Source organism: Aptenodytes patagonicus, chromosome 5 (genome assembly GCF_965638725.1).
Source record: "Aptenodytes patagonicus chromosome 5, bAptPat1.pri.cur, whole genome shotgun sequence".
Taxonomy (NCBI): Eukaryota; Metazoa; Chordata; class Aves; order Sphenisciformes; family Spheniscidae; genus Aptenodytes; species Aptenodytes patagonicus.
Genome location: NC_134953.1, coordinates 13,800,129 through 13,823,882, shown reverse-complemented (window position 1 = coordinate 13,823,882; position 23,754 = coordinate 13,800,129). Strand labels below are relative to the sequence as shown.

The window sequence follows — 23,754 nt, the reverse complement described above, 5'->3', positions numbered from 1 at the left end:
TTCACTTTGGTCAGCAGCACCTCAGCTCCCTTCATTCATCAACAGGACAAATCCTCCTCGTGTTTTCTCCGGATGATCCCCAACATCAGCACAAAAGGCATACTGCCTTAGGAAGCACAGTCTTGCAGGGACTCTGGAACAGGACATGCCTGTCCCTTGTCCTGCTGTAACCTGGAATCAAACCTGATTTAAGGTTTGATAGCAAGTCATAGACAAGGCTATTACATTTACGCTTCCTCTCTTGCAGTGAGACACCAGTGGCAGCTACCTAGTTCTGGTATATCTATAATGTTAGAAAACAGTAACTTGATACAAAGCAGGCATCCGCAGGGGTCCGAATTGCTCAGTAACAGCAGTTCCTGGTCTAGGAGTACGGCTCCCGATGATGTTAGGATGACAGCTCAGTACCCCAACCACAGTGGGGAATACACGATTGTCCCCATGTGACATGAAAGATGACACTGTCCACGGCACACAATTTTAGCCATTAGACATTTGTTATGAAAACCTAGCAGCTGCAGCTGGGAATAGTTTCTAGTGTGAAGGACTTGCATTCTCTGTATAAACAGAGTAGAAGGGAGAGTCAGCAGGTGCTGCGGTTATTAGTCCTCAGCCAAAACTCTGCAAGCTTCTGACCCCACATGTTTTCCCTGGGGTTAGTGGCTTCATGAACGTGCAGCTGCAGAGGCTGCACAGATGGTGTTGCACTTGCTCTGACAGGGAAGTGTGTTCGCAGCTCCATGTTCAGCTCCTCGGAGTAGCTGAGTTTGTCCACTTCTGACTGATGCTTCTAACAGTTACTTGACTCCTCTTTCTCACTTGGGACTATTATGACTAATAAAAACCTCATGTCATTTTTTTAAAGATACTATTAGCAGCTATTCCCTTTCATCCCTCATGCTCAAGCCATCTTAATGAGGTAGGAAGTATGCTAAGCTCGAAGAGTTCACTACACTAGTTCAGCCTAGCAATAATCTCGTAGGTAACTGTCCTTGCAAGCTGGGAAGAGATGATTGTGGAAACTCACCCATGCTTAGAACAAGTAGCACTTCACGAATTTTTCAGAGAAGCTGTTTCCATTTCTCTCCTGTGAGCAGAACTGGTATTAATAACTTGTTCCTGTCAGCTGGGAAGTCTTGTGGTTGAGTTTTTGTGTTTAGTTGACTTTGGACAAATATTGTCCTGAAAGAGATGTGAAAAGCCTTGACACAGAGACAAGCTATGCACTTCAACATGGTGATATTTGTGGTCATTTTATTGCATCTAGCAATGCCTTCCATACGGATGCTCTGATTCATGTGACAGTTCTTCATGAGCCATCTCACTGGCTGACAGCACACAGCCAGCAGGACATTAAGTGAGAGAAATTTGCTGTGTGCTGACCAAAAAGAGGGTAAAATGGTTGTTTGTCATTTTAAGTGAACTGGGGCAACCAGGGTCAAGTCCAAACATGTTTGTAAATTCTAGTTTTGAAGTAATGTTTAAATAAGATGTTTTTGACTACTCTGACAAGTTGTCCTGGTTTCGGCAGGGATAGAGTTAATTTCCTTCCTAGTAGCTGGTACAGTGCTGTGTTTTGGATTTAGGATGAGAATAATGTCCATAACACACCGATGTTTTAGTTGTTGCTGAGCAGTGCTTACACTAGTCAAGGACTTTTCAGCTTCCCATGCTCTACCGACTGAGAAGGCTGGAGGTGCACAAGAAGCTGGGAGGGGGCACAGCCAGGACAGCTGACCCCAACTGGCCAAAGGGACGTTCCATACCATGTGACGTCATGCTCAGTACATAAACTGGGGGAAAGCTGGCCGGGGGGGCCGCTGCTCGGGGACTGGCTGGGCATCGGTCAGCAGGTGGTGAGCAATTGCATTGTGCATCACTTGCTTTGTATATTATTATTATTATTATTATTATTATTATTATTATTAATTTATTTCAATTATTAGACTGTTTTTATCTCAACCCAGGAGTTTTCTCACTTCTACTCTTCCAATTCTCTCCCCCATCCCACTGGGGAGGGGGGGAGCGAGTGAGTGGCTGTGTGGTGCTCAGTTGCCGACTGAGGTTAAACCACAACACAAGTACAGAATTATAACTCCTTCTAACAGGTCTAAAACCATTAGACATTCGGTATTCTATAGCATAATAATGCAAAATAAAACACAGATTATACCTGGGATAACACTTCTCTCTGTGGTGAATAGTTCATTAGGTCTTGTTATATTTCAATAACCTATATCCCATTAATTCACTTACATTTTATGGACTTTATACATAGATTGAATTTATGTAATTTGTGCTCGTGGCTATTTCTGTCAAGATGAAATTGGCAGATCCTTATGCTGTGATTAGTGTTCTGTATTTCAAATGTCTGTCAGCAGGTGGTCAAAACCATCAGCTCATAAAGGAACCGGTCTGCCTCTGTTATTGGCTCTTGCACAAGGACACGACTTGTGATTTGCAACACAAAACTCATGATAACCATAGAAACAAAGCAATTCCTATGTGCAGAGAGGGTTTTCCCCTATCTATCTCTCTCAGCTAGTGACAAGCGTGTATATCCTATCCTTACGTGTTCTGGAGGCTTCTCTGGGTACGGTTATACTGCCCACTGGTGCAGCAAGCGTGGGGAAGAGCTGGGGTACAATCTGCTGCGATGTGTTATGGCTGGGGGGCTGTATGACCACATCATGCCTTTACCAGCAATGAGGCTCCCTGTCTTAGGCTCACAGCATGCACGGCTAGCGTGGTGACTGCTGGAGGACCCTGCATCAACACAGGCAGTGAGCCCGTCCAGGGCACCCCGGTGTGTGACTTGAGTCTGATACCACCAAGGGAGGGACTGCAGGACTCCAAGAAGAGATGCAGGGGAAATTTACCAAAAAGAACCCCTCCAGCACAATAACTAACTCATGTAAACAAACCCTAAGAGAGACATGTGGTGGTCTGTCTGAAAGCACGCTTGTAAAGGAAGACTACAAAAGAATTGGGAACCGGCACTTGACAGAACAACAAACTTATAGCAGGAATTGTTAAAAAACCAAGCATCTCTTAAAATAGATTTTATTTATTCCTTAGCAATTTTGGGAAGAACATGAGTCCAGATTTGAGTTCAGCCTGGAAGTAAGCATATGAACATTTAATGATGAATAGTGCGTGTTTTCACATCAAAAGTCAACAGAACATAGCATAACCTTGTATTAGTCCCCAGTCTGGTGTCAAGAAATGCTGCAATCATTGAAGTAACTGCTTTAAAGAAAATGCATGCCTAAGAGAAAGTGCTCATTAAGCTATTAATTGTTGGTTTTTTCTTCAATAAAAGATTATTTCTGCTGAGGTCAGATCTTCCATCCACTACTTCACTCTATTTTCTCAAGCTCTATTTTCTTGCCAGCCACGTCCCATATTGCCTGCTCTCATATGTATGGAAAAGTCAACTGGTCATGCTCACTTCCTCAAACAAGTGCTCGTGCTGAAAGAACAGGGTGAAGTTGATAATCCAGAATACGAGGAGTGGCATTTGGCCTTTAAATCCGAACAGGCAGTCTCTAACACAAAGCAAATGAGAAGTGATTTTTCTGTGAGACTTGAAGTACACTTCTTCCTCTGGCTCTTAAACTGCTAATGTGATCTGAAGCCACATGTAAGTACCTTCCACGGAGAAGCCACCTGAGTGAAAAGCAGGTGAACAAGGTGAGTCACCTGTTGTCACGTGTTCCAGTCTTGACTAAGCCTCCACTCTCTAGCACTGATAAGAAACAGGAACAATCACGTGAGATAAAAGTGCCAAAGATGAAACAGAAGTTCAAATGCTACTTTTTTACAATGTCTGGACGCCACCGCCTGTTTTTTGAAGTTTTTATTGATTCACCTGCAATGATGCGATAACGGTTTTAAAGAACTTCTTGAGGGTGAACACTGACTTGTCACTAGGACACTGAGGAGACTTCACTGGATTTCAAAATCTACTGTGTATGCTTTGTCAGTCACCTGTACGTTGTATCTCTGGAAAGAATCCATGTCACCATGGAAAGGGTGAAATAAGAAAAACTCCTGCATAGCAATGTTTCTTTAAGCTAAGCCAACATGCACATCTTTGTATGGTGCTTCACTGTGGGGACCTGAGAAACAAGGAGAGGTCACAGTCCAAAACAACACATCGGTCTGCCTAACACCGGTGTCCTAGGGATAGCTATGTCCCTCATGACTAGATTAACATGGTGCAGTAATTTAGCTCAGTCATAGAATTGCTTGAATATTCATCCATTCAGTTATATATCTGTAGGTTCATGCTTCAAAAAAAAAAAAAAAAAATCTATAGACACCACATGGACTGATTCCACCCAGCTGTAATTTTGTTATGAACATGGAGGTGCACTCAGGCCAAGAACTGCAAGTTACCTGATTCTGTTTCCAAGTTGACACCCAAGTCCCTCGCAATTTCTGATGGCTAGGCAATTGCTACAATCCACTGCGCTTGGTTTTATTTTCAGTAAGAAACGGGTACATTAGTCTCTGAATGTATTACATACCGTTTTCAGAAGTGTACATTTCACTGGAGTGCTTCTGTGCCAGGTCAATGGCTTTGGGACAGTCCATGAATGCAAAATGCCTTATGTGTGTAAGGAAGACCGGCACTTCACTGCAAGTACGGAACGACTATGGGATTGCTTCAAAATTGCCCAGCCCACTTGCATTGGCATTTACAAGTGGCAGAGGTTACCCCATTTTCCAGCTCTTAGTCTGAGGTTCAAAACTTTCCCTTTTAATCTTTTTTTAAATCTTTTATAAAAATGTCATATAGATGTCAATAAAACACTATCACTCTGTGAAAGCTGCTACCACATGTCCCTGCCATTATTCTTAGACAATAACAAGCAAGAAAATGTTTATCTTTTCTCCACATTCTGAAGGCTCTGTTAATATAGACAGCTGAGATCTTCCTGGGTAGCAAATCATCATATTAATTAATGAATGTGTGAAACAAAATACAAAGAAAGCATACACTTGAAGGGAGTGTTTATGTGTATGTGAGTGACTGTAACTCCAACGGAGACAAATGGGAGATGCACATACAAACAAAAGGGAGAATACATTCACCACGCTGGATGGAAAAAGGCCAGCCTGGAACAGAGTGGAATGCATAGAGGGATTTAAAGCAGGATTATAGATACCTGAGGCAACTGCTCTCAATAAATTATAGTTAGATCAAAGAAAAATAGAGTGCTTTGATAAGAGATTAATACGTGCCATTCTCAAATTACAGCTGTAATTAAAATAAAAAAATTACATTTTAACCCCTTATTCAAGGTATGTTTTTTTCTACTTTTATTTATGAATGACTTCTGGCACCCAGGGATAAAGACAGCTTTTTCAATGTCTTCATTCTGTTACAACCAGCCACCAAATAAACACACAGTCATTATTTTTATGCATGCACCAAGAGTTCTGTTATGGGACATGGGCTTGGCAGGGGGGTGGTGTCAGTTTTAGACTAGGTGACATGCTGCAGCAAAATGGCAAAGAGATAATCAGGCAGCAAGGCTGCTGCTTTCCTTGAGTTGCTAGCTATGCTAGCTAAGTATTTACCAACTTGTAATAAAGAAGAGAAAAGCAAAACTGGATTTGCTTTCACCCATTTTCTAGAACCACTTCTTGCCCTAGAACGTAATGCATACATGCACACTACTGCTTATGCAGCACAGCAAAAAAAGTAGTTCTTTGAAAGGTCAGTGGAAAATTAAGCAGTAAAGTCATGTTACTACAAATGTGAATATCCTTCCATCATCTTATATGAAATGTGAAGGTTGCTTTTTTTTTTTTGTTAACTTACAGCTAGTGTGGGAAGATGCATTTTGACTGTTCCCTTTCAGCATCAGAAAAGCAGGCAACCCAACACGCGTTCTTCAGTGGCTCTGGGACTGCAGAAGTGTTTGCAGGTGCTTGATGCTGCTTCAGAACAGAAAGGATAGGACTTCTCCAAATCTGAGCATTTTAATGCTGCAGTTGTCTAGAAATTATGTCTTTGGAAAAATCACCTTCACATGACTATTCCGCATTTCTGAAAAATTTGTTCAGACAGTAAAAGTAAAATCTGGCATTACAGCCTTATGTTTTCATATCCAGGAACTGCTTCATCTACGCATTTTTCATCTGAAGGTAAAAATCTACCATTTTCTCCCACTAGTTCCTGGTTGTGCAAATCATAAGTAGAAAGTCCTCTGCACTTGCAAGGTGCATTTAGTAGTTGACTTGACTTTCTCAGTCAACTGGCACTGACAGTTCTAATATTTTACTTGGAATTAACTCATGTGGTTCAACAGGCTGGAGGTCTGCTTCATAGCTATGTGTGTTCCTGGGAATGATACTGTAATGCCTTGAGAGCTCATTCTACCAAACATTCATTTCCGATGCGAAGATGCTTTCGTCCTCTCATCAACAATTTATGGTTGATACAGAATGTGGTTCTCTTCCTCCCTCAAAAATCCCTAGTGAAAGCAGCATCATTTCTAACCTCATCAGCACTAAGCTATACAATTTTCCATGAAATCTGAGGCATTAAGCTGAGGGGAGCATGGATGCATACTCTTGGGATTCATTTCTTCAAGTTTTACTAGAGGTGGTATCACAAATTCAGTGTTTGAAGTCCCTATGTTTGTGCTTCTGGGACAGAGGCTGCACATGGCAGTAGCCCTCAAAAATTAAATGACCATTGTAGGATGTAGAATACACCAATAACATTCTTATTGCTGGGTAGATGTTCAAAGCATGTGGCAGTGCTTTATTTTTGGAATATATTTTCTCTCTTGTTGCTGATTTATTGATTGACTGACTTTTGATCAAAGCAACAGGTCTCTAGGTCACTTAGTAGGGATTTCTGATAGGAGGTGACAGACATCATATACCTCTCAACTGAATCTTTTTTTTCCCCCTCAAAAGAGAGGGAAAAATCTTCTCCCGATTTCTATGATCAAACACTAAAAGAGGGAACCCCATAGGAAATTGCAAGGATAACCACAAATTCATCTGTACGTGGCTACAAACTCAGCAGTCTGGCATGCCGAGCAAGCACGTGCAAATTAAGAGTTTGACCTCTGACAAATAAGGCTCAAGAACATTGAAAAGGAAAGGAAAAAGTTTTTCTAGACCTATTTGGGCTGGAAATCAGACAAAGTTGTTGTCAATCTGAGATGTCCTATACTTCCTCGCTTCAGGAATTTAGACGGACATGACATGTTTCAATATTTCTCTTCCGCTTTCTGCCAAAACTAAAAATTGCAGAGGGACTTTATGAAGAAAACAAAATAACTAGCCAAAACTGTGCTATGTTTCACAGTTGCAGTTTCTTTGCAAAGATCCGGGTGATTTCTTATTTCCCTCCAGACCAGTTCTCCCACTCGTGCTGCTAAGCGGGAAAGCAATGCCCTTTCCCCTCCTCATTATGCAACGTGATACAAAAGCATAAGGTTACTCACCAGAATTGAATGGCCACTCACTTGAAATAAAGACAACACAGTGGTCTGACCCAGTGCTGGAGAAGGCAGTGGCCTCTTCTTTCCGTTCAGACAGGAACATCACTGAATGTATTCACTTCTGTGGTCACGTAATGAGAACCCTTGGCCGTCTGAAAAGTTGGGCAAATATAAATGAGAATGCCCTGCAGTGCTCTTGCTTTCTTGATTTTTTTTTCTTGTACGCATCAGAAAAAGGAAAGTATCTGCCTGATTTTACATTTCTTCACACCATGAAATTCAGCGTTTCATCTGGATTAATGCTGTCCTGTATCCTCCCGCTCGATGCCCTGAGGGGAGGAAAGAGGCGGCTCTCCCTGGTGTTTGTATCATGTATAGTGAGGACAGCCTACCCCTACGCTGGCTTCGGCACACAGGTAGTCCAGAAATACATGAAGAAAAAAAGCAAAGCTCATAGAAAATTTCTTACAGGGAATGTGAGTTAGATATGGGCAGAGTATGGGCTTAGTACAGCCTCAGCAAGAACTGGCTAGTCACAGCCTAGTGACCTTTCTAGCTCCTTAATTTGGATAACAACAGATTTTGGGGGGAAAAGGCCTACCCTATGGTCTCCTTATCCAACTGGCTCTGGTGTGAAGATGTCTGTGCTGAGATAAAATAACTATGGGGGAAATTTTTGGTATTTTCTCTTGTGAAATAACAAGTTACTAAAAATAGTACCTGCAGATGAATACGTTGCAGCTTGCAGGCTCAGAGAAGCCATCATTCACTCCTCTTTCCTCCTTTTTCATGCATTCCCTACATTTTCTCCTGAAATAAAACAGAATACAGAAATCCCATGCCAAAGTGTCGTAACAGACTCCTGTAAAACTTCTGTGTATCACAGAAAGGCACAAGGTTTTTTCCAAGTTCATCATCTGACATAAATTTGCTTCTGATTATGATACTTTAGAGGAAAAGGTGGGTTTGGGGTTTTTTTTGTTTGTTTGGTTTTTAATTACTCTTCTCTAAAATTAAACTCAAATTGCAATTTTAGTATATGCACTGTACCTGTAACAAATTGATAAAAAAGAGAAAATTTATTTTTTCTATCTGTGTTTGCAGTCACAGAAATACTTACCCTCTAGCCCCAAGAGGATGACCAACACAATATGCTGTAACGTAATTCCAAAGTTGCATCAGTGCTTTTCCACCCTCACTGGTATTACAGCAATCAAAGGAGATATTTGTTAAAAATAGCTTGGATACAAATCCAATAATATCTCATTGCCAATGAAACCTCATCTCACGAAAGGGGGGGAAAAGCTTTTCAGCAAATTTAATGCAAAGCAGATTTATGCATTTACATTTTAATTGCAATATGTTAAAAGCAAAAAAAAACACCCCAAACCATAAAAGGGTTGTTTTTTCCAGGTAATAGCGATTTTCAAAATCTCCTCAACCTGTTTCTAACATTATAGAGGATACGGTTTCAATAAATGAGAAAGAGAGAGGCTGCTATGCCTGAGTGCACGTATTACACCAGTGTTGTGACATACTATTGTTTTGCTAAGAGATTACAAAATCAATATTCTATGAAAATATTCTCATATTTTTAAGCAAAATCTATCTGATTCTTTCTCACCTTTATTCCCTGAGCTCCCTTTTATTCACAACATGCAGGAACCTCCCTGAGGTAGAGCATCCGCTTGGGTTGCATCCAAAGATCTCACAGGCCAACCTCAGTGCCAGTAAAGCAGAGAAGCTCCTTTTTGTTTTTCCTTAGCTCCCAAGATATTTTGGCTGGCTGAAAATGATGAAAGAGAACAACAGGCAGGCTGACCTGACTTGGTGCCAGGAAAACAGGGGGAAGGGTTAACCAAAGCTTTATCAAGAAAGAATTGGACACGTTACATGCAACGAATGCCAATCCATGTGGCTGGCTGCAAAGCGGATCTTTTTAAACAAGTCTCTTTCCACAGGATGAAAGGTCTGGTTGAGAGAAGCATTCGCGTTAATGCAGTTTACTTGGGTCTTGCCAAAGCATTTCATTTCATGGCATGTGTTGGTATGATTAAAAAGCATGCATTATATGGAATTAAAAGGATGCACTTTGGAAGAACTAAAAGCTGGCTCACTGACAGATACGCAAAGTGGTGAGAGTAACAAGTGGAACTATTTCCAGCAGATTCCCACAAGGATCAGTTCCTGGTACAACATCATTTAGTATTTTCATCACGTGTCCAAACAATGATGTAAAATCAGTCCCAAGATGGTCGGGGGCTGGAGCACTTACCGTGTAAGAAACGGCTGGGTGAACTGGACTTGTCCAGCCTGGAGAAGACAAGGTTTCAGGGAAACTAAAAGCAGCCTACAAGGAGGTTACAAAGAAAGCAGAGCCAGGCTCTTTACAGAGGTTTATGGGAACAGAATGAGAGACCGTGATCATAAATTGAAACAGGGGAAGTTTCAACTGTATACAGGGAAAAAAACCCACTATGAGGATACTCAGGCATTGGATCAGGATGGCCAGGGAGGTTATGAAATCTCTATCCTTAGAGGTTTTCAAGATCTGACTGGATGAAGCCCTGAGCCACCTTACCTGAACTAAATTTTGACCTTGTTTTGAGCAGAAACTTGGACTAGACGACCTCCCAAGGTCCTCCCTGTTATCGCATGTTATGACTGCAATTTGGTCGACTCTGCCTGGAGACCGATTTGGGAATCCTGTTAGATAACTACTTCAACATGTGCTGTAATGTAATGCTACAGGGAAAAGCAACGGTTGGATGTTATTTGGCCGCCGCTGGTAAGCAGCCCCACACAAAACTTGCCACCTTTGCAGAGTGGAATTCCCAAAACTGAAGCAGCCAGTTGCAAGTGACCATCGCTCCCTCATGAACAGCCCATGAAGTCTGGCATTGCTGCCCGACGGAGCCCTCCTGTGTCTCCTGAGCTGCTACTTCTGCTACGTAAGTGGAGAGAAGGACAGCTAGGACCTGAACTTTTTCTGCATAAACAAGGAACAGTCCTGCGCATGCTATGCAGCATTTCAGAGGGATGTTTGTATCACCCAAAACTATAGCATCCCCTTACATTTACACAGCAAAAAGGCATTGCACTACTGGCATGAGAGGGAGCACTTAGGAGCTTTCAGGCAAAGGTATAGCAAGGTTCTATAACTGGAGGCTTTAAGTTAGACAATGTGAAATTCAAAATGAAAATATAGTTTAAAAATGTCACAGCTTCTCTGGAGTGAAGCTGAATTCTCCCTTGCTGCCAGTCAAAAGCACTGGCTATGCTTTACTGCAGAGCAGTTGGCCAGCATAGGTACCTGTTGGATCATGACTCAAGTGACCAGGATTTGCAGGCATGCTCTCCCTGTGAGGATAATAACTTCTTCTGCAGTTCTCTTCTTTAAGCACTTTTCCTTTCCTGACTGACTTGGAGGTGTTCTGGAGTATTCATGGATGGCAGAAACCTTTTAGACAACTCCGCATTGATACAGAAAAGCCTTTTTGCAGCAGCTGAGGGAATATTGTACTTCCTTGACCACACAAAAAGGTAGTCAGAGGTTAGGTGAACAGAGCAGCAGCACAGGTGTGCTGGAGCAGCAGGACCTTGACCTATACTGCTGACAAGGAAGGCCAAGTAGCCAGCAGATAAACCCACTTGACCACAGATAACAAACCTTCTGGTGTGTTTTGCTGCGCGTGCTTGTTAACTGAGACCCATTAGGGTGAATTAGCCAGATTCACGCGTCTGCCATCATGATAAAGCTCAAGGCCTCAGATAAATCCAAATCCCTTGTTTTTTAAACAGAAATCACAGTTGTTTTTTTTTTCTATTATGTGAAATCCTCAACCCTAACGTCATTTGAGGAAAGGTTTTTTTAAGCCCTACAGTAAGTGATGCAACTATTGACTCATTGCTGGTTTGGGATTTGACACCAGAGGACTGTGCTGGCCAGACCAGCAACCTGCCAGGCTATGACTTCTTTGTTTCTTCGATAACAACTGATCTGAAGAAATGAAATTATAGCCTTATCCTTTAATTTAATAATTTCTCATATTCTAGTTTTGTACTTAAAACTAACTTTCTATTCCTAGGTGAAACAGTTTTGGGTTTTTTTTTCTCTAAGGAGACAATGTGTTTCTCTTTAGCAGTTTTATACACAAAAATATACATTGATAAGAAGTCTCCAAGTTGTTTTAAACAGATGATGTAGCAATTCCCTGATCACTTTAGAAAAACCAGACAAACATATATATCGCTATGTTGAAAAAGTTAGAGCATGAGTGGTATAATTTGCATATTATAGTTAACTCATACCCAAACTGCTTTTTGCCAATAAATACCGAAGAGTATCTGTTAGACAAATAAAAGTGCTTCCTGCCTTTTAGGGAAAACAAGCAGCTAAAAAAGAGGAGGAAACAAATACAGTTCTTGCAATATACTATTATTTACTGCTCTGTTGTATGCGGATGTATGTAAGGCATGCTGGATACTCACACATACTGAGAAATAAACAAACCATTACATACCAACAGATCACTAATCCAGGAGGAGTAAGCTATGGGTTACTGCTTCTTATGTGTACCTTGGATATGAGTTTATCCCTGACTGCACACACATGGAACATGGTTTGCTGGATTAATACCCTCTTAGGTGCATAACCGCTCCCCAGCCACTGATTTTTTCATACCTTTACTTATTTAGCAGCAGGAGACGGACAGAGACAGCCAGGCACAATGGCATGCCAAAGGTCAACATCTTCGGATGCAAGGACGGAGCCAAGGGCAGAGTGCTGGAAAATGTAAGACAGCCGAGTACAGCAGCGATGGCATTGAAAACATGATAGTAATACACTTGACAGGAGGCGGCAATACCATCTGTATCACACATAATGCTTTCACTCTACCATAAACCTCTTTAAAAAACTAATTACAAAAATTCTTTACACTATTCAGACAATTTCTCTTTTGATAGCAGGGAACAGGGTATGCCATATAGTTTTCTCTCTGTCATGCTGAGCCTACTGCCCTTTTGTGTTTTTCTCCGTGAAGTTTTTTTGTGACAATATCCCATTGCCTTACACCTTGCAGATCGTTGCTCTGCCCTTATCCTTTAGCGGAGTGGCAAGAGTTTTTCAGATTCCCGTTACACATCTCCCACTGACCATCTGCTACTACCACCTTAACGAGAAATCACTTGTTGAAAGGTGATTAAGTGGTTACAGTCCAGCACAAGGTTGCAAGCTCATTATATTACTTCCCCCTCCAATATTAAGCAACAGCAATAAGCATCCGGCCAAGACTCTTAGCTGATATGAATCAGTGCATTTCTACTATTTCAGTAGGGTTACCTTGGTTTACATGACATTTAGCTTAAAAGCATTTACCATTAGGCTCATTTAGATTGCAGCCTTTGGTTAAAGTGGGTTTCTGTGCGCCACCCTTCTTACACAGAATCTCAGAATAATCAAGGAAGGTTCTTTTCTATTCTTTATTATTCTTTTAGTCATCAGGGACGGGATGTTTTAAAGATAATTACTGAGTTATCTCTAAATAAGCTGGGTTATTTTGGTAGCACTCATGATGTGAGAAGTGGGTTTGTGTTTCCCCTCAGAGCACTGAGGTTTACTGTAAAGCTACTCTGGCTCTGAATTTACATACCATTTGCAGAGGAAGATCTATCCACTTAAACCTTCCAGTTTAGGTTTTGCTGAGTCAGTCTTATATATCAGGGCGTTTAAAAAAAGGGAAAGCAAAACAAAAAGGAAAAGTAAAGGCTGTTTAAAAAAAAAAAAAAAAGGAAAGCAAATAAAAGGAAAAGTAAGCTTCAAATACAGTGGGGCCAGAGGTAGTTGACAGCTGCTTAAACAGTTTTTGTTCTTAAAGCAAACCCCTAAATTTCTCTTCCCTGTGATCTGTTTCCACTAAACTAGAAGCGGTCTTTGCAGCCGTCCTGTTAGGGCTGTGGATTTCTAGACAATCTCCCAAATAAGCATCACAGAACAAACCAGACAGAGATAAGCTGTTACAGCACATTTGTAAACAAGAAAAAACCGAACTGAGCTGCCTCTTATAGAGACATATAGCAGGAGTACAAAACTGCTGTGAAAAAAAGGCTGGCAGTGTAATTCAGGACATACCACTCTGGGGGAATGATATCGTGGCTGTACTTCGGTTTGGAAAAAAAATGTTCTGAAAGGTTCTCTTGCTGCCACATACTCTATTTTAGTTCTGGGGCTCATCCTCTAATGTCATATATATTCTAAGCAGTGAAGGAGCCACCTGATGTCCAGCTTCATTTCAGGGAAAGGGAGGGCATAGGTATGATGGGCACCAGAAGACAAGTTTGGATGTACTCAGATTACTGGGTGATAGTTCAGAGGAGACACCTTGAAAGGTCAGTGTCAGGAACGCAGCATGCTAATGATGCTAATGATATAAACAACACCCAAGATAGTTAGCTCTTGATTTGGTGAAGCACTTATGTACACGTTGTACTTGAAGCACCTGAGCGGTTGTATTCATTTCAGCCAGGTGACCTGGATGCCTACAGCCAGGCTTGTACCTCACCAGACAGGAACTCCAAGCATTGCAGAATGACAGAATTGATTTTTCTTGGCATTTATCCGCACTCTTTAAATGCAAAGATTAGTGCATCTTCCTTTTATAACATTGCCTTCTGCTGGTGTTCATTCTCCTGCTTCCAGGCTACTCTGATTCACGGCACAAGAAAAGCTTTTCCAAAGGACTCAATAACTCCTTTTCCCCAAAACGCACACATCATCTGTATATATTTGTCTGTATCCCGTCTTATGTCAAAAAATTAACAAATCACTTCTGTGCCCCTATTCTCTCATACCCAAAAGGAAAATATTGCCTGAGAAAACAGTATTAGTTTTAATTTTTTTTTTGGCGTAATAGGACATAATTTATTATTCTGCTTATGATCACTGACAAAGTCCCAGAAAAATGCAAAGCTTGTCATTTTGAGATCTTACGCTGATTGTAACTTATCATGTCATAGGCCCTTTTAGCACCAGAGACATCATTCTGGCTTAGTAATCCCTTCAGAGAATTCCTTCCAACAAATATAGAAGACTGCCATCATGATGACAAAAATCCTTTCCCCTAAAACTGTTTATCATCCAAGAATAAATAGCAATGAAAAGAATGACTTTCCGAGACTTAAGGGGTCATAATCCATCTATCAGGAAGATATTACTACAAGTATTGTACATAAACCGCTTACCCTTTCCAGTGTCTTACAGTCATCTGAATGTCAGTTTAAAAAAAAAATTAAAAAAAAAAAAAAAGAAGATGAAGTTATAATGCTATATCAACAGACAGCTGTCCTAGTGGGCACTGGGAACACAGAATGACTCGCATTGCTGAGCCGTGCAGTCATTGCCAAAGGAACGATGAGCTCACATTTCATTCCGATTCACATACTCGGTGTGGTTAGACTGTGAGGCTCACCCTTCCTCGCCCAACTGACGCCCCCCTCCCTGCCTCGACACCAGATCTGGCTCATTAACATGTCTGGAATGAGCGCGAGCCTACCTCTCAGCTGGCAAGCCCAAGGGACATACTTGGATTCCCAGGTTGGAAGATTATCTCATTCAAGCACAGTTCTCCCAAAGATATATAAGCAAAGCTAGCGTGGTGGTCCCTGCAGAGCTGGCTTGAGCTCTTGGGCGTTTCAGCCATACGGGAGTACAGCCTTCAAACGCTGGCAAATATGATGATGATGAAAGTCGAAGAGCTGGTAGGTACAACCTTCTTTCATTTATTCATAATCACTTTTCTTTCTAGACTGTCGTTATACCAGGCAGAGAGAAACAACCTTTGTGGATCGCTGAGGTGATTTGGCAGGTTACCAGCACTGCCGTGCTCTAGGTGCAAAACCTGTACGCACTGTATGATACCCTATTATAGTCTCACTTTAACTTTTCCTTGGGAAGGGGGCTCACCACTGATACAACTACATAGCTGTTGGGATTTTGCATCAGAACATGGTTCACCAGGAAGAAGAGACTGACCGAGATTTAACCGTGTATTTTCCTTTGACCTTGATTTTCATTTTTATTTTTTTAGAAGGTGTTAAGTTTATGATCACACTGAGTAATTCCAATCTAGTAAGGGACTGGGAGGAGGTATCAATGCAGGGAAACCAAAGTATTTTCTAATACTAAACTAACAGTTTAGTAACAATATTTTTTTCTAATACTAAACTAACAGCTCTTACACCCACTGCTGTTCATGGCGTAACAAGCCTTTGAAAAATAATGTCTAAACCAGACATTCCACTGCAGGGTTCAGACTAATAATATCTGATTTGATCAATAAACTGCGAAAACAGCAATGATCCAGTAAAACACTGGAAGATTATACCGAAATTGCTTTTTTTTCCCAGGTGGCTATGTTAAGATGCAACTGCCGTACAGCCTAACTAGTTAATGCTGTCTTAAATTCTTTGGCCAGGCCCTGGCAGTTTCTCTAGTGTTAAACTCTGTAACAAACACAATTTTACAAGGTGATTGAATGGAAAGGCAGTCTAGGACACTAATTTACTGAAGCACTCTCAAAATACACAACAGCCTCTACTAAGTTTAACAAGTTATCTCTTTGTACACACTTAATCGAGCATCAGAAATATTTCCAAAAGCTATTGAAAGCTGTGCTGCTGCACAGCATGACATAGCTTCTGCGCAGGAAATACCTTCTGCTGTTTTGCCAAGTGCTATAAATGGGGACTTTGGTACTGACAGCAATGGGTAAAACCAGCCTTGAAATTACTCAGCAGCCCGATTTAACTGCACTGGATGTATTTCAATAAAACTGTAAGGTCCCAAGGGAGAAGGCCTCTCCTCCCACTCCACCCGCTCAGTTCCCCTGCTCAACACTCGCAGGGTGCTGGTGGCTGCTCGGGGTGGCTCTTTTCACGACAGCCTTTTACAGGCTTCTGAAGACTCTGACACATGCTGGCAAGTGAACGAACAAGAAAACCCCAAACAAAAAAGATGCTCTTCCCAACTCACTGGCTTTTGTCAGTACAGCCGCACCTCAGCCCCAGCCAAGCAGGGAGTCAGGCTGTGAGTTGGCCTCATGGGTCTTGACCCAAGCCCTGAAGATACCAAAGGGGGGTTGCTGTGTGGGTGCGGGAGATCTGCCTGCAAGCGAGATTGCTCTAGCCGTTCACATACACAGTTAATCCAGGCACAGGCTGAATGAGGTCTGCACTCTGTCTGTCACACGCTCCTAGAGCAGGACAGGAATGACATGTAATTAGCCTCTAGGTAATCCATGTTCCCAGGGGGTGGCTACTGCAGTCATGAAACTGCTGCTTATATTATACCATGCTTGCTTTTACAGGTGACTGGGAAGAAAGCTGATGATAAAGAGACTGGCAGCTTCCTCCCTGAGGACTTCAAAAATGGAGAGTATGAAGCTGCTGTAAGATTAGAGAAGCAGGAGGACCTAAAGACGGTCTCTGAACACTCACTGACCCGAGGTGATCTGGCTTATGAGAAGGAGAAAAAACTAGAAGCAGAGGTAGGCTCTTGGGTTTTGTGCTTGGCTTTTTATCATCCTGTGTGCACTTTCTGCTGCAGCCCTTGACGTTTTGCCTCTTTCTAAGTTAGAAATACATGCATGGTGAGCTAGATAAACCCTTGGGAGATCACTACCAAAGGAGGTTGGTCTAAAGTCCATTGAAGGCCATGGAGATCTGCTGACTCCTGTAGCCCTATGGATGCAGGCAGTAACACTGTGAAGCAGAACCCAAAACTCCCCCTACAATGTCTGACTGAAACCCTGGGGGCTCCCTCCTGCCCAGAGTCACCTGCTGCTAGCTGTCAGCAAGGGGGGAACAAACATAACCAGTAAGACACCTTCAGCTTGCACACCTAATGACTGCCACCAAAAATAACTAACTGTCCCGGTTTCAGCAGGGATAGAGTTAATTTTCTTCCTAGTAGCTGGTACAGTGCTGTGTTTTGGATTTAGGATGAGAACAATGTTGATAACACACCGATGTTTTAGTTGTTGCTAAGCAGTGTTTATACTAAGTCAAGGACTTTTCAGCCTCTCATGCCCTGCCAGCGAGAAGCCGGGAGGGGGCACAGCCGGGACAGCTGACCCAAACTAGCCAAAGGGGTATTCCATACCATGTGATGTCATGCTCAGTATATAAACTGGGGGGAGCTGGCCATTAAGACAATGATCTAAAGATCAAACCCTAAGTGCAGAGAACAATAAAAAGAAGAGGTGGAAATAACTTGAATAAGAATTCAGCTGAAAAAAATGTATACCATATGACAGGGTCTCACCAATATATTTACCTTTAATGATACCATGGGACAGAATCTGTCACGTGTATTCACCTTGAGTTACCCCTTGTTTGTGAATCCCCCTTCTGAAGTCAAGGACACCTCATGGTACCCAAGATCTTGGCCCTTCAGGCAACGCATTTGCCCTTGATGTTAGCAGTGCCCCATACTGACTTCATAAAGGGATGCTTTTTACAAGCAGGCTCAAAGAAGTCTTAAACATTTATTGAACTGCTTCTCCGAGGATACTGGGGACATTCTTTGTAGCTTACTGAAATGTAACACTTACTGACTGAAATGCTAAAATCAGTATAAACCTTGCTTTTCACTTAAGGGTTTATTTTTCATCAAAGAGGATTAAGTTACAAGAAATCAGAGGCTGCATCATAAAAGTGGTTGAAGGCAAAACACTTGGTGGAAATCAGTTAAAACTGCAGGGGCTTCCCAGCCCTCCTAAGCTGCACACGATGTTTCTTAAGTTGTTGGGCCAGAAGGAAATACAGTGCTGCTCTGACTCCTGGCCTAGCACAGACCAAAAATTTATGCTATCTATCCCGCAACATACGGCTGAAGCAGCGTTTAGGAAGAGGTCCAATGGTGTATGAAAAATTATAGATGATGTAGAATTTCTCACACACCTAGTAACTTATTCTAATGGTCAATTAGTCCTAGCTGTAAAAAAAAAAAAAAAAAAAAGACAACTTATTTCAAAGTTCATCCAGTCTTAACTGAATTCAGCTGAATAGTAGCACACAATGTCCTCCACTCTGAGAGGGAGAGGTGGTCACACTCAGCTCAACTTACGGGCTTCCCTGATTTGTTTCAGCTGAAGAAGAAGAAATTAGAGGAGAGGTCAAAACTTGAAAACTTGGAGGATCTTGAAAAAATTATTCAGCTGAAGAAGAAGAAAAAATGCAAGAAAGTTAAAGCTCCCGTTTTAAAGGAACCTGAACCAGCAGTTATTGTAAGTTATTTTGAAGTACCTTCTTCTGGGAAAGCACTGATGGGGTTTTGCACCACACGCACTTACGCCCTGTATATTTCTTTCCGTCAGGCAGGCCCAGTGGATATACCCACATTCTTTAGAGCTGCATTGGAGAATAAGTTGCCAGTAATTGAAAAATACCTGTCAGACAAAGGGGATCCAAATGTCTGTGATGAGGTACAATCTTCCTTCTTACTGCAAAGCCTGCTACAGAAGAGAGGTTATTACAGAGCAAAAGTAACTTTTACCACTAGGTTTTGTAGCTTCCACACTTCTGAGGAGAAAAAAGGGTGGAGGGAAGTAAGTAAACGCTGGAAGTTTGGTATATTGAGTTTTCTAGTGATCATGGGGCCATTCAGACCCTTCAAAGTAATATTACCTCAAAAGAATCTTAATATTTAAAAGAAAGTTGTTGGTGCCCAGGAAACCCTGATTTTCTGTAGCAGGTGGTCTTCCAACGCTACAGATGAACAGGCAAGAAATTTGTCTGCAGAACAACAAAGAAAGTGATGCTGCCTGCCCTCCTACTCCATAATGCATAAGCTGCATTTGCAAAATGCAGCGTAGCATGTTGGATGGGGGAACTCAACAGGCATCATTTTAAATTTGAATGCCATGCTGCAGATATTTCTCACACCCTTTAAAATGCTGGGTAGGCAGCTCTCAGCTATCAGGATGCTATTAAAATTTAGCAGATTTCAGGTCTCAAAAGTATTAGCTCTTGAAAATGAATCAGCATGAAGTATGTATTTGCCATCATCCTAGGGAGGTAGGGAGAAAAGATTTAAAGATATCTCTTTGTGCTATATTTAATATCTGACTTTGCACTGTTTTAATTGCCAGTACAAACGCACTGCACTGCACAGGGCATGCTCTGAAGGACATCTAGAAGTGGTGAAAAAGTTGGTGGAAGCTGGAGCCCGGCTTGAACAGAAAGACATGGTATGCACATCGACTTACACGTCTTTCAAAAAACTGCTCATTGTTTTATAAGTGCCAAGAGAAGCACTTACAGAAGTGCTTCTCATAAAAGAGGAGCATTAAAAGGCCTTACATCGTCTTGTAAGTTTATCCTTAAAATAACACTGTTGAGAAGAGGTTTCAGGAGGGGGTGTCTGCCTCCCTTTGCCAAAGTGGTTGCTGGAAAACACAGGAAGCGGAGGAACACGTTGGCCAGTAGACTGCCACAAACAACAGAGCCTAACGTAGGGTAAGAGGGCTGAGGTCAGGCTACCACTTCAGCCTGCTAGCAGGTGGTGGAGATACCACTGTCCCACGCATGTTTCCAGGGCTCAGGGCAATGCGTTCATTCTCCACCGGGATCTCAAGGCTGCGCTCGGGAGAGACCCCAGTATCCTCTGGAACGCTGGCCACGAGGGTAGCTGAGCATCGATAGCTTCTGCAGCTGTTTGGGTTTTTTTGCTTCTCTGCTCCCAGCTCTTCGTCCCTTTGCTAAACAGTTGGAACCAGCCAGCCTTGCTCCCCCTCGCTTAACTCAGCAGTGCTCGTGGAGAGTGTAAGAAACAGGAGGAACGACAGGCAGAGCAAGACCTTCAAGGGACATTCCACCCCTCCTGGCGGAGCTGAGCGCAGAGAAACTGAACCCTTTAGGGGAGAAGGATTCTAATTCACTTTGTGGCTCTGCATAAGTTTGGGTCTTTTTTTAAAAGAGAGAACTATTCTTTCCCTTGAGCTTCATTTTCTGTGCATTTTAGAACCCAAAAGGCATTGAATGAAAAATACTAACTAGCACATACCAGCCAGAAAAATCATACCTGTCTGTCTAAAGATGACTTCTAAGTTCACAGAATGGACAAAACACATCCTCTCTCACAGCAGCGTTGCCAAGATCTCTGTCTTTAAGAGCAATATGCAGCAAGTGTGAAGAGTGAGAAACTTGCGGTACTACAGAAATTAGGGCAAAATAAGAAAAGCTGTTACTAGAAACAACTCAGTGATCACGATGGAGTGCTTTAGGTTAAATTGCATGAAAATGATTTCAGATTAATTTAGAAATTTGATCAAAATGGTTTAAATTTTTAAAATATAATGATGAATTAAATTACTGTCCATTTATTTTTCCTGCTGCAGCTTGAATCTACAGCCCTGCACTGGGCGTGCCGGGGGGGGAACCTGGATGTGCTGAAATTCTTACTGGACAAAGGGATAAACAGAAATGCAAGAGACAAGGTACGTGCTTCTGGGACTCCACAGCTTTTTAAACTGGAGATGAAAAGCTGACCCTTACTCCAAGTAGATCATTTTTGGCGGCCGTTCTTGAAGCGGTCTTTACCTGTTCCATGCCACTGACTGCTTCCTCCTCCCACCTCTCAGCTGCTCAGCACCCCTTTGCACGTGGCTGTGAGAACAGGTCAGTATGACTGCGGGGAGCACCTCATCGCCTGCGAAGCCGATCTCAATGCCAGAGACAGAGTAAGTACCAACAGCTTCTCACCTGCCAGCTATCAGGTAGCATCACGCTGCTGCCTGCCTCGATAGTTCCACTTGCCTGTAAAAATCCCCGGCTACGCAGCTGGGGCTGGACCGCGGCGTTGGACCGGCGGGACTGACGCTGTGGTCCATGTCTCCTGCCTCTAGGAAGGAGACACGCCGATGCATGACGCCGTGAGGCTGAACCGCTACAAAATGATCAGGCTTCTGATTCTGTATGGAGCGGATCTAACTATAAAGAACTGCGTAAGTAATAGCAAAAAAATGCAGTAATTCAAAATGCCTTAGAATAAGTTTCCCTTCAGAGCAGCTTCATAGGTTTCAAGGCCAGGAGAGACTATTGTGAACAGACTTAATTAGATCACTTCAGAGTTAATTAAAGCAAAGCTGACACAGGGAAAGTATAACTTGGGGGAGGTCAGGGAGAAGAGGAAAAACCAGTACCTCTTCTAAAACCAGAACTTAAAACAACATCACATCTTTCTGTGATTTATTTTAATTAGACATATCATATATTGAAAAGATGTAACGTACAGACACTTGCTCTCTGCACAACTCCTGGGCTTCAACCACCACTGAGACAACAAAGATCTTAGCTAGTGAGAGAAATCGCCTTTTTGTTAAGGCCACAGCCGATGGCAAGACCAAGCACTACATCTGGATGACTGGCTGTTAACCTGACCATGGGGCAACAAATCCCTGTGGCTCAGCAAAGCTTCCATTGAAGAAGCCCCACACCTGACTCTGCTCATAGCCACCGCAGCAGATGCGTTGCTGGAGCTCTGTGACCACTTGTTAAAACACAGCACATCACAGCCCCCTTTCCCCCAAACCGAGCAGCGGTGGGATGGACAGTGAGTTTTACCCATGCCAGTCAATGTTTTTGATTGACAATCAATCAAAACTTAAGAGGGCAAGGAAGAATCCAGTCACTGCAGCACTTGGCACTCCCTACTCTCTGCCCACGCTCTCCAAAGCAGGGCTGCTCCTGGCATTATCCCTCATCAGGGTACGAGAACGATGAAAGGTACAGCCCCAAAGACTTGCTCTCTCAGGCTTTGTCTGCACACAAAAGTTGTTCCTGTTTAATTTAGATGTGGTTCATAACCTAATTAAACCGGTACAAACTCCTACCTGAATCCTCCATTGAATAGACAAGTGGCTTATTGAGGTTTCATCTAAATGTATTTCTAATCAGTTTAAACTAGATCAAAAGAAACACCTGCATGCTCTGCTAGTCACGGTATTTGCTACTACAGCTTAGACTCACTGAAACACGGGGAGATTTCACCATGAGTCTGAACAGGGCTGGGACTAGATCTGTGGAGCGAAAGGACTCAGGTCTCAGGGAGGCGAGACTTAGTCTGACCTTGTGTGCGCAGAAGGGTCTCGCATCAGGCAGACACACTGCACAAATATTTAAGGAAGAATGAAGAACTCGGTAATCACTGGCTGAAATTAAATCTTGCTTCCTCTGCTTTTTTTAACCAGCAAGGGAAAACCCCTATGGATCTTGTTCTTCAGTGGCAGAACGGCACCAAAGAGATATTCAACAGCCTGAAAGACAATTCCTATAAGAGCGTCCATCTAGGCAAGTTCTGAAGAGGGAAACCAGACCGCTCTCTTTTTGCTGCTTTTAAATGCTTCATATGAATCTGGAGGAAAATAGCCCTGAACATAGTATGTTCATTGAAAATATTTATGGTACTGGATTATTTGAGGTACCTTCACTGAAAACTGCAAACAAACATGCAAAGAAATTATTTTAAAAGGCAGGTTGAGTGTTAAAATTCCACTGGTTCTAAAACAGCTTTATTTATTACTATTTATTATTTATTTAAAAAGTAATTTTTAATGATTCTCAATATTATTGTAGCTTTTTTTTTAATAGAGCTTTACATCCCAATACAATCTTTGCTAGCAACATAAATCCTTTTGTCTTAGATGGCAGTATTTCCAACTACTTTAGCAACTTCCCTCAAGCCTTCCAATAGCTCTAAATAGCGAATACTTGCAACTGTTCCCTTGTCTCTGCCGAATTCTCACTATTAAAATAGTACGTTAAACGAGTGGCGATATGTGGAAGAGCAATGGAAGGAGGTGTACTGAGGTGCCAAGTGGATTTAAAGAAGCAGTTGAGTAATGGGGTTTACAGAAGGTTTAGCAATCGTGGTCGATAAAAGAGCTCAAGGACAGAGCTCCGACCATCACGTAACCGTTTGGGCTGCGGGACTCAGATGCAATGTCATGAAGGTGAGAGGAGACAGTATCAGGAATGTGAATTTTTTTAAGCTAGACTACTGTGAATTCTGATGATTGAAGAATGCAAAACCAGATTATGTATATTTGTAAATTTGTACTGCTTTTTCTGTACATTTTGTACTGATCTACTTCAGATTAAATAAACAGAGTGGTTCTTTTTATTTGCTGGGGTGGATTATGGAGCGGTGAGCATGCATAAGGTAATTCTGTCTCTCTTTAAAGAAAGTTCACATCTTGGCCTCTGTAAAATCCTTAAAAACCAA

At 42.2% G+C, this 23,754-nt stretch overlaps 1 protein-coding gene across 1 annotated transcript; it reads left to right on the top strand.

Annotated features, from left to right (window-relative positions):
• The first annotated feature begins 15,121 nt into the window (after positions 1 to 15,121).
• ANKRD1 (ankyrin repeat domain 1) lies at positions 15,122 to 23,652 on the top strand. The gene is made up of 9 exons (XM_076338740.1): positions 15,122 to 15,230; positions 16,838 to 17,017; positions 18,620 to 18,757; positions 18,848 to 18,955; positions 19,622 to 19,720; positions 20,870 to 20,968; positions 21,113 to 21,211; positions 21,377 to 21,475; positions 22,721 to 23,652. Exons 1-9 carry the CDS (start codon positions 15,204 to 15,206, stop codon positions 22,829 to 22,831), a joined length of 960 nt encoding a protein of 319 aa, XP_076194855.1. The 5' UTR covers positions 15,122 to 15,203; the 3' UTR covers positions 22,832 to 23,652.
• The last annotated feature ends 102 nt before the right edge of the window (positions 23,653 to 23,754 follow it).